At 36.8% G+C, this 11,612-nt stretch overlaps 1 protein-coding gene across 1 annotated transcript; it reads left to right on the top strand.

The window, feature by feature from the left end:
* Positions 1-7,150: 7,150 nt before the first annotated feature.
* Positions 7,151-11,446, top strand: LOC130940856 (uncharacterized). The gene is made up of 7 exons (XM_057869126.1): positions 7,151-7,466; positions 8,947-9,053; positions 9,273-9,314; positions 9,444-9,531; positions 10,509-10,608; positions 10,860-10,960; positions 11,074-11,446. Exons 1-7 carry the CDS (start codon positions 7,336-7,338, stop codon positions 11,195-11,197), a joined length of 693 nt encoding a protein of 230 aa, XP_057725109.1. The 5' UTR covers positions 7,151-7,335; the 3' UTR covers positions 11,198-11,446.
* Positions 11,447-11,612: the final 166 nt, after the last annotated feature.

Genomic DNA, 11,612 nt, shown 5'->3' with positions numbered 1-11,612 from the left:
TGGTCCTCTGCGGCTGTCACTCGCATGGCTAATCGTCTGGAGGCATCACCCATGGTTGATGGCTACATCCCATCCTCGCAGTGAAAACTACGCTCACGCACTCTGTCACAGCACGGCTAATCACTGGTTGGTTCCTGCGCCTACTGGAATAGAATCCCTTGATTCTTTTGCGTTTGTCACCACGCCCAGCACTTGCAAGTCTGAAGCACGTCACAGTCATTCATTACCGGAATCCTACTCGGAATACCACAGACAAGGTTAGACTTTCCGGATTCCCAGGATCCTACTCGGAATACCACAGACAAGGTGAGACTTTCTGGATCCTCATAAATGCCGCCATCTATCTAGCTTATACCACGAAGATTCTGTTGGGGAATCTAAGAGATACACATTCAAGCTCGGTTGCATGTAGAACGGAAGTGGTTGTCAATCACGCGCGTTCATAAGTGAGAATGATAATGAGGGTTATCTAATCATCACATTCATCATGTTCTTGGGTGCGAATGAATATCTTGGAATAAGAATAAGAGAGATTTGAATAAAAGAAAATAGAACTTCATTAATACTTGAGGTACAGCAGAGCTCCACACCCTTAATCTATGGTGTGCAGAAACTCCACCGTTGAAAATACATAAGTAAAAGGTTCAGGCATGGCCGAATGGCCAGCCTCCATAATCTGAGAACTATGCGTCCCAAGATCTGATCCTAAGATCTAAAGTGATCAAAAGATGTCAAATACATTAGCTAAATGTTCTATGTATAATAAACTAGCTCCTAGGGTTTACATGAGTAAGTAATTGATGCATAAATCCACTTCCGGGGCCCACTTGGTGTATGTTTGGGCTGAGCTTGATCAATCCACAAGCTGAGGCTTCTCTTGGAGTTGAACTCCGAGTTATGACGTGTTTTGGGCGTTCAACTCCGGATCATGACGTTTTTCTGGCGTTTAACTCCAGACAGCAGCATGTACTTGGCGTTCAACGCCAAGTTACGTCGTCAATTTCAGAATAAAGTATGGACTATTATATATTTCTGGAAAGCCCTGGATGTCTACTTTCCAACGCCGTTGAGAGCGCGCCAATTGGAGTTCTGTAGCTCCAGAAAATCTATTTCGAGTGCAGGGAGGTCAGATTCTAACAGCATCAGCAGTCCTTTTGTCAGCCTTTTTCAGAGTTTTGCTCAAATCCCTCAATTTCAGCCAGAATTTACCTGAAATCACAGAAAAATACACAAACTCATAGTAAAGTCCAGAAATGTGAATTTAACATAAAAACTAATGAAAACATCCCTAAAAGTAGCTTAAACTTACTAAAAACTACCTAAAAACAATGCCAAAAAGCGTATAAATTATCCGCTCATCAGAAGATCAAGCGAGAAGTTAAAGTCCTCACAAAAGAAAGAGCTCAAGGTCCTCGCAGTAACGGCCTCTAAGCATTGCGCGCCACCTACCTTTCCCGATTTTGTATCCCGTCACAAGATTGCAGGATTCGGGACGTTAACAATGACCCGCCCATGGTTATCACGGCCAGGATAGGATCCAGGCTAGTGAAGATGATACTGGTAGACACAGGTGCAGATTCCAATATCCTGTTTAGGAACATCTTCGATGCCCTCGGACTCCGCGACTCCGACCTCCTCACATACCATAACGGGGTGGTCGGCCTAGGAGACTTCTTCATCAAGGCAGACGGGGCAGTTAAGCTCTCGATTAGTATCGGAAACAGAGTCAAGAGACGAACTGGCATGGTTGACTTTGTCATTCCCAAAGACTTCATACAATGTCATTTTGGGGAGACAGAACAACTTCTATGCGGTAGTATTCACAGGATATTTGACCATGAAGTTTTAGGCAAGTGATGGGGCAATCGGAACCATACATGGTGATTTGGAGGCGGCAATAGCCTGCGATCACACCAATCCGAGCCTTCAAAAAAAAATCTCTTGACGCTACGAAGGTATTCATGGCCAATCTAGATGCAAGGATAGAAGAACGCCTCAGACCTGAACCGAAAGGAGACCTTGAAAAGTTTGGAAAGACGGAGGACAAGTACACCTTCATCAATCAAAGCCTGCCATACGAGCTAAAAGTTCCCTCAGCGTCCCTCTTAATAGAAAACAGGGATCTCTTCACATGGACCCCAGTAGACATGCCGGGCCTAGACCCCGGTTTCATGTCCCACCAGCTTGCCGTGAAAGGGGAGGAAAAGCTGGTAGTGCAGAAGCGACAGAAGATGTCAGCAGACAGAGTGGCTAAAGTGAAAAGGCAGGTAACTAGCCTCATACAAGCCGGTTTTATTCGAGAACTCACGTACTCGACATGGTTGTCGAACATGGTGATGATCTAAAAGCCCAATGACAAATGGAGGATGTGTGTTGATTACTCGGACCTCAACAAGGCCTGTCTCAAGGATTCCTTCCCACTACCCAACATCAACAACCTAGTCGACTCGCCATCCGGGTACAAGTATATGAGCTTCATGGAAAAAATAGCATTCATCACACCCGATGGCATCTACTACTATACGGTCATGCCTTTTGGCCTGAAAAATGCTGGGGCCATGTACCAACGGCTGATGACCAAGATTTTTCAGAGTCAAATTGGCAAGATAATAGAAGTGTATGTTGATGATATGCTCATCAAGACTGCTAAGTCGAAGTTCCTGTTGGGTGATCTTCACCAGATTTTTGGATCCCTCCGTGAACACAAGATGCGCCTGAACCTGGTGAAATGTGCCTTCGCAATGGAGATGGTAAGTTCCACCAGGATCTGTCAAGGACGTCCAAAGACTGTTAGGATGATTTGCAGCCCTTTCGTGTTTTCTCGGGGCCTCGGTGCAAAAGGCCCTCCCCTTCTTCAACCTAATGAAAAAAGAAAACCCTTTCTAATGGACGGAGGAATGTGAAGTAGCTTTTCGACACTTCAAGAAACTTTTGTCGAAACCACCGGTGTTGGCAAAACCGCAACGTGGTGAGCCGTTATATCTATACCTTGCGATATTGGATGAAACAATGGGCGTGACACTCATTCGAGAAGCGGGGAGTCGGCAACTTCCAGTGTATTTCATTAGCAAGGTATTTCAGAACGCAGAAAGTCGATACTCGAGGTTGAAAAAATCTGGCCTTTGCTTTGCTTATCTCATCCTAGTGGCTCAGGCAATACTTTCAAAGCCACCTGATCATAGTTCGAACCAACCAACCCATCAAATAGGTGCTACAGAAATCCGACTTGGCGGGGAGGATGATGGCATGGTTGATAGAGCTATCATAGTTCGACGTCGACTACCAGCCGAGGCATGCTATCAAAGCCCAGGCCATGGCAGACTTCTTGGCCGAAAGAGACAGTCCTGATACCGAGCCATCGACCCTGCAGTGGGAGCTCCATGTGGATGGAGTCTCCAATAATGTTTCAGGTAGGGGGTGATTCTGGAAAACTTAAAAAGGCTCTTGTACGAGCAATCCATTAAGTATGAGTTCCTGGTGTCAAATAATCAAGCCGAATACGAGGCCATCTTAGCTGGACTTTCATTAGCAGAGATGCTCGGAGCTAAGAGTTTGCTTGTCAAAAGTGATTTTCAGGTGGTCACTTCACAAATCAACGACACCTACCAAGTCTAGGATCCACTACTCCAAAAATACTTGAAAAAAGTTCGAGAATTGTGTGCCGAAATCAGAGAGGTCGTAGTCTAGCACCTCCCTCAAAAAAGGAACACCAGGGTGGACATGCTCTCAAAACGGGTCGTAGTCCAAATAAGTTAGATGCCAAAGTCATGGTCAAACTCTGGTAATAGCATTATATATATTATAGATTATAGAGGTGAAAGTTTATTTTGTGTAAAATTACATGAAAAAGAAAAGACCGTAAAACACATTCTTTTAATAAGGTTGCATAATAAAAACTAAAGCAACTTTTTATAGTGTAAGAGCACACAACTATTGTATTTCTGAAACCACATCTCCTGAAAAAATTGTGATCTTCCACATAAGAGAAGCATCGAGTTCACCTAATAAAATAGTTATTTTCACGACCAAAGGGTTCTATAGCACTCTTTTATCACTTTGAATTTTTTTTCTTTCGAGTAAAGTGGCAAATAATCCTAAATAAATTTATATATTGAACATATTAACTCTTGAAGAAAAAAAGTAACACATATATAAAGTATTTACACATTCAGTTCTTTTGTTAATTGTAAAACGAAATGGAGTTGGCCACGTGCACTGTTATGAACAGTGACGTGTCCATTATTGCTGCTAGGTGGAAATGGAAACGTCGTCGTTTGCAGCGATCCTTCCCTCTTTAAATTAAAAAAATTCTCTTATCTTTCTCATGTCTTTTTATTTACACAAAAACTCAAATAAACCATAAAATCTTCTTTAAAAAATTTGTGACTTTCGTGAAGATCTTGGTCTCTGTAGACCAAAGAAAGAAGAAAGTTTTTAATAGTTCTCATTTTAGAAGGTTATTTTTTTTTTTGTATGGTTCCAATAGTTCTAAAATTTTTCTGTGCTTATTTAAAAGTGTGTAAGCAAGTGATGATTTTTTTTATGGTTGAAAACTCTGCATAAATTATTAAATTATTCTATATGTCTTTATTTTTTAGGTGTATGAATTTTTTTAATGTTTTTAGTTACTTGTTTTGGAAGTGAGTTAATATAAACTCTAATTTTTTCTTTGTTCTTTCTTGTTCCTATATTTCATCATAGGGTGAGTTTGTTAAGAAAGACAATGTTGTGAAGTTCTTTGATTTAGACCATTTAAACTTCTTTGATTTTAAAGCATTGTTCAAGAGTTTGAGATACCATGATTACAAGTTAATTTTGTGGTTTGACCCCAATGCAATTAATTTTAAATTTTGATTGCATCCAATAGAAGGACATGCTGAGATTAATGAGTCAAGGGAGGACAAGATGACAAATAAGGATGATAATGAATTTTACATTTTCTATGAACACCTTATACTTGATGGTGAAGATGTTATTGCATGTGATGAATCTAGTAACCCTCTTGTATCAGAAGATGTTATTGATGATGATAGGTATGAAAGAAGAAGATGAGCCATACAAGCCCCTACCACTTAGATTAGAAAATGATGATATTGATGTAAATGATCATACAACAAAAGTGAAAAAGGCGTATCCAAAATGAAAGGTCACTCGATCAAAAATGAAGGAATCAAATGTGAGATTTGAGGATTTGGGTATTGGCAACAAAGGTGCAATGAAAAAGGATGCTAAGAAGAAGAGTAATGTAAATGATAATGTTTGTCAAATGAAAGCAACAATTATCCTAAAGTTTGGACATCCCAAGAACAACCGGTTAAAATTCTCCACTGTTTGGAACTTATATATTGTTGCATACAATTGGCAGTTACAGTTAGGAGCATACTTGTGGCTAGAACCTCTTCGATATGATATGCATCTCCCCTACTACTCAAGTCACTCCCATCGTTTCCTTCCATTTGTCATTTCGTGCTTGTTGAGTTTCTAGTGCTGTTCATTTTCAACGTAAGATAAGCTTTTAATTGAGTCAAGAGAAGGACTAAATTATCCTCAGGATTTGGTGTAATTTCAATCTTAAACTTAGTTACTATATTTAACATTACATATTAGCATCATCGTTAATTTGATTATCAATCAACGGAAGGATTTAACTTGTTCACTATGTGTCATCTTTGAGTATCTATTTGTTATTTTTGTTTTTAGAAACTAATTTGTCCGAAATGTAAATCCTTTCAGGACTTATTTATCACTTTACTCTTTACTTTTTTAAAAAAGAGCATTAATAGCCTCTTCTAAATATTTATAAACGTTATCTTGTACACTTCTTTTTGAGATCAGAATTCACCCTTTCTTTTTTATTTTTCAATTTTAACTTATTTATTCAAGTCCTTTGACATCAACTTAAGTTAAAAGGTAATATTTTAAAGATGAAGTTAAATATTTACCCATTTAAAAACATGAGACTAATTTTTAATTATTGCGACTAATATGCCTAATAAAAATGCTCAAGAAATAATTTTGGGCGTGTGAATTTCAGAGTTTAATTATATTTTTATGGGAATTGCTCTAGTATTTTTTTAAATTATCCTTTTTTATATACTATCACATAATAAATCTAACTGTATGCATATTTAATACATAAAAATATAAAATAATTTATTTTATATATTTTATTTAAATATAGAATATCATATTTAAATTAAATTCTAGATAATTATTGCATCATTTATATTTTTCTAAAACTATAAAACATGTGAATCACATTTTAGAATATATTTAATTTAGGTCAGGTTTTAAAAAATTCTTTTTATCAAATTTAAACCATGTAAATTAGTTAAATGTATGATTATTTTGTGTGTTAAAGACGTACCAAATAGATTTTTTATATAATATGCCAGAGAAAATATAATTCACTCTAATTTTAAAAGAATTTTAAAACAATTAGAGATGTCAAATAAACAAACGAGTGGACAAGTTCTCGCCGACTCATCACCTGTGATGAGCAAGAATTAGAAAAACGAATTGTCCCGTATTTTAAACGAGTTAAGAAAATTTTAAACGAGACTCGTCTGAGTGAACGAGTTAGATAAGTCGGTCCATTTAACTCTTCTTTTATCCTTTTTATTTATTTTGTAAAACAAAATTACTTCATAATTTTGTAATTTTTTTATTTTTTATCCATACAAGTAAAAGAGATTTTGTAATTCAAAAGAAACTTTACATACTCAAAAAGAACAAAAAAGAAAAACGAGTCAGAAAAGACAAATTGTGCTCGCTCGACTCAAAATCCTTACTTGTGAGTTATATGAGTTGAACTGACTCACTTCTCTACGAGTTGTGATTTTACTTGTTCGACTTAACTATTTTTATGAGGGATCCTAGTCGCAGCTTTTTTTTGGGTCTCCCGGCAATTGCCATATATTTTTAGCGTGGGAGGTGTTTTTTTTTTTTTTTCTTTTTGTATTGGTTGTGTTGCAAGTGTTTTCTTTTTGTTTTTGGTGAAGTAATGAAGTTTGATTTTACTTGTCGTAAACCATCTCAATGCGTGAAGCCCAATCAGATCAAGATCGGTAGGACCAAATTCGGTCTCATCCCAAGCCGAATATAAAAAGGCCAATACATCTGAAGAGCCCATAAAACTTTCTCATTCTCATCCCATAGCACTATTTAAGTATTTATTCCTCTTCCTTCCTCTCGTTTGTCCTTTTTACCCTTCCTCTTCCGTCATCGTCATCATCTTCTGGCGGTTACTGTACAAAACCAAATCCGTGCATCAGAAGCAGCGACGACCTTAAAACTCCGTCTCAGGAAGCTCGTTGATCCAAGAAAGAACCACAAATGACGACGGCAGCGCGACCTACATGGGCTCCGGCGAAGGGTGGCAACGAACAAGGCGGTACCCGAATTTTCGGTCCCTCACAGAAATACTCTTCCAGGGACATCGCTTCCCACACCACCCTCAAGCCCAGGTACGATTCCTCCCCCCGCCCCGGAAATTAATTTCTCTTGTATTCAATTCTGAATTTTGTGTGATATGTTGAGTAATCGTGTCGATTGAAAAGAGAGTCTAGGGTTTCGTTACGCGTACTCGAAATTTGGGATTGAACATGAATTAGGTTTTCTGTGAAGATTTTAATTGAGAAGTCGCAAGCTGTTGTGTTAGAGAGTTAATGACTTCATAGTTTAGGTTGAAAGTTGAAACTCTTTTGTAGTTTTAGATTTGTCGCAAGTGGTATTATTTGTTATGAGAAATTATAGATCCTCCTAATTGGTTATTTACTTATCTATTTTGCTTTGTTGGGTTTTTTATTCCGGCAATCAAATGCAATTGCGAATTCCAAATTTTAAATATCAGTTTATTGAAATTTGTTGCTTTGATGGTGGGAAAGTGTTACCTATTACCCTGACTTCTCTTTTTCTTAGATTTTCTGAGAACTTCTCCATGGTTAAGAAAAACAATGATCTCTAGTATGTAGGTTTTATTATAAAATGCTGCAAGATATTCACCCATGTACGGAGAAAAGGAAGCTTCATGCTAGAGCAGCAAAAGTAAACATTTATTAGCAATTTTTGGACTTACAAAAATGATAATTTCTCATTTCTTATATGAAACAAGACTGGAGGTGCAAAATTTTAGGTCCCATTATAGTTTTAGTTCAAATTAGGGATGAAACACACAAACGATATCCAGATTAATACTTTTGTCAGATAAACTGCAGATATATTTGGAATGACCTAAAATACCAGCCACACCCAACCATAGGAATAATCACACTCATTCTAGCAAAATATGTATCTGTTTTTCCCAACAGAAGATGCAGGACACCCATAATAAGAAAAAGGCCAATTAGCCAAATAGGTAGGTAATAAGGAATGAACTGGGTAGGTTAACAGAGAAGTATATGCTTTGCTTATATTTGCACGATGTTATGATTTGCAATATATTTTGTACCTTGAAGCAGTTGTAATATCATCTGGGGTGCAATATGGAATTTGGGACAATTTTGTCTGGGCAAAAAAGTTTTCACTGTGCCCTAGATTGAATAATGGAAAGTTTGGAAAGTAATCACGGTCAATTTTTTTTCTGGGTTAATGTAATGAAAAGCTCTTTTGAATTCATATATTAGAATATTAGATGGTGGTGAAGTGATTGAAGCGATAGGGTTACTAACTTTATTTGCTAAAACTTCTCAATCAGTGTGGTTACAGTTAGGTGTGGGTGTCATGGCTGTTTTCATCGTCTTCTCATGTTCTCTTGTGTAAACTTTTGATATTATCTTTATGTTCGCTGTCTTTCTCATGTATTGCTCCTCTCCTTTGGTTATGTTGCACCTTTGATCATTTACTGATGAAAAAATTCTCCATGTCAATGATGCATGTTAAAATGTTAGTCCCTCATTTAACTGGTGTATCTTTTCCTCCCTAATGAATGCGTTTTAAATTTTCCAGGAAAGAAGGCCAGGACACAGAGGAGGAATTGAAGAGAAGGAACCTACGTGATGAGCTAGAAGAGCGTGAGCGGAGGCATTTCTCATCGAAAAATAAATCTTATAACGGTAAAAATTTCAATAGTGATTCTCTTTAAAAAATTTTTGCTGCAATAACTCATCTCGGATAAGCTTCTATTATTATTATTATTATTATTATTATTATTATTATTATTATTATTATTATTATTATTATTATTGTTTGTGGGTTGGGGATATGTCAATTTCTAGCTGTTTATTTGTTCTAAGCTATTATATTCTAATATTCTATTTTCTATGTTTTGGCAGATGACAGAGATCGAGGAAAGGGTAGCCATCTTTTGTTGGAAGGTATTCTCTTTACCGAATGTTAAAAATTAAATATTTTGAGCATGGGCTTTCACTGAAAAATAGAAAGAGAGAAAGCAGAACAGCATTCTACATTCAGTATTCTCATTTGGTGGGTCTTTATTGTAACAGGTGCAAGGAGAGACATTGAAGATCGCATTGTTGCACGTAGTATTGATGCAGATGATTCTGATGTTGAAGTCAAAAGTGACAATGAGAGGTTTGCTATCTGAAATACAGTTAAATTTTAGCTATTGAGTGTTTGCATGAGTTTGCAGCATGCATCCTTTATGTGCCACTGATTTAATTAAAATCATCTTTACTGCTTCAAATCTGCAAGCATGCTAGTATTAGAAAGTAGTAACATGACAAAATATCTTTCTGCATATAGCCTTGTGGGAATAATTCTAGCTCATTATTTATGCATGTTTATCGTTTGATTTTATGGTTTGCAAAGCAATAATTGATTGATACTTTATTTACACATTCAAAGTATAAGACTTCACATAATGCTTATGTGATTACAAATGGATCAAAATATATTATTGGTGCAATGGTGCTTATATATATACACATGCTATAATATAAATGACATCCTATAACTTATAGACACTTAACTATTAGCGGATGTAAGTGTTAGCATTGCTTTCACCATTGGAAGTTACTGGATTAGCAATTAAATGTTTTCCTTTTGTCACATTTATTTCGAAACAAATCCAAATAAACTCAAACCAAGTGAATAATTCTATGTTGTCATTTTAGCACATTGTGCTTTTTATTTTTGTTTAGCAGCTGATATTTTCAATCTCATAATTCCTTGTCCTCTGTTGTATTGTTGGCTGCTGCATTTTAAATTAGAGAAACAGACAAATAGGTCTTTGATTGTTTAACTCGAAGACAAATAAATCCTTGACTAATTGAAAATTCAAAAAGCGTCTCTCATTCTTCAAAACGCGAGACATCTAAATGCTTCCGTCCCACGGAGGGACTTGGATGTCTCGCGTTTTAGAAGGTGAAGGATGTTTTTATATTTTCAATTAGTCAGGATTTATGTTCGAGTTAAAAGGTCAGGGATCTATTGTCGTTTTCTCTTTAAATTTCCTTTTCTGGTATTTGATGTCAAACTTCTTACTTCAACTTGCGGAATCAAACAAGTTGAATTATAGTTTAATTTAAGTGTCATTTAACTTATGTCAGTGATGATGACGATGACGATGACGACGAGGATGACACTGAAGCTTTGATGGCCGAGCTCGAACAAATAAAGAAGGAAAGGGCAGAAGAAAAGCTACGCAAGGTAAAGTTATTATCTCCTCTTTTTGTTGTACTTAACCTGTCAAGTCATGCCTCTGAAACTCTCTAGATGGGGATCTCAAACTCTTCTTTCCATTTTCTCCCATACTAGTACTATTGTCTATTTACTTTGTTGTGGGAGGGATGGTGCTCGAGCCATTCTGCTTGTGTATTACAGCTGATAGTTGCTGGGTCTGAATAGAGTTGTCATGATTCTTAGTATGTTACTTTTAATTGTATGTTGTCCTTGTGCAGGAACGGCAAGAACAAGAGGAAGAGCTTAAAGTAAAGGAGGCAGAGCTTCTGCGAGGAAACCCTTTGCTAAATAATCCTACGTCATTCAGCGTGAAAAGAAGGTTTGAATCTACAGATTTATATTCCTTGAAAACCAAAACGGCAGTTATTGGCTAGGTTTCTTTATGATTTTTATTTTGGTTAACTGTTTTGCGCGTGCATTTGGTTGTTTTAGGTGGGACGATGATGTGGTGTTTAAGAACCAAGCCCGTGGTGAAACCAAGGTGGCCAAGCGATTCATCAATGATACCATAAGGAATGATTTCCACAGGAAATTCCTGCAAAAATACATGAAGTAAGGGCTCGTGTAGAAGCCTGAGTTGTTTCCAGTTGAAGAAGAAACTCGCTCATTTCCAGCTTGTGTTTTGTATCTAAATGTATGATTTACTTGTGATGGATGAATTTACTGATATTTTCTTATGTATTTTTACACGGTACTAGTGCATACCTTCCGTGCTCGTTTGGCTCAAGGTTTTAAAAATCTTACCCATCTGGCTATCTCATAGTTTGATCATTGAAAATGAAAATCCGGTCTGGTTCTACAACAATTAGGTTATGTTTGAAAGGGAGATTAAGATTAAAAAACAGAGACTATTTGATAGAAATTAAATTTAGTCTCTGTACTGTGTTTAGTGTAAAATGTATTGAATGTTGTAGTATCATGTTTAGTTTAAGATAAATATAGAGACGAGTAGATTTGTAATTTGAAAAGGT

This window comes from Arachis stenosperma, chromosome 1 (assembly GCF_014773155.1).
Source record: "Arachis stenosperma cultivar V10309 chromosome 1, arast.V10309.gnm1.PFL2, whole genome shotgun sequence".
Taxonomy (NCBI): Eukaryota; Viridiplantae; Streptophyta; class Magnoliopsida; order Fabales; family Fabaceae; genus Arachis; species Arachis stenosperma.
The sequence above is the reverse complement of the archived record's forward strand: the minus strand, read 5'-3'. Positions and strand labels throughout refer to the sequence as shown.

What these genes read in the sequence shown, in the direction of transcription:
- LOC130940856 (XM_057869126.1), top strand. Translation starts at nt 7,336, where the DNA reads ATGACGACGGCAGCGCGACCTACATGGGCTCCGGCGAAGGGTGGCAAC. An exon ending in GTCAAAAGTGACAATGAGAG is followed by an intron (nt 9,532 to 10,508) that starts GTTTGCTATCTG and finishes AACTTATGTCAG; the next exon opens with TGATGATGACGATGACGATG. An exon ending in CAGAAGAAAAGCTACGCAAG is followed by an intron (nt 10,609 to 10,859) that starts GTAAAGTTATTA and finishes GTCCTTGTGCAG; the next exon opens with GAACGGCAAGAACAAGAGGA.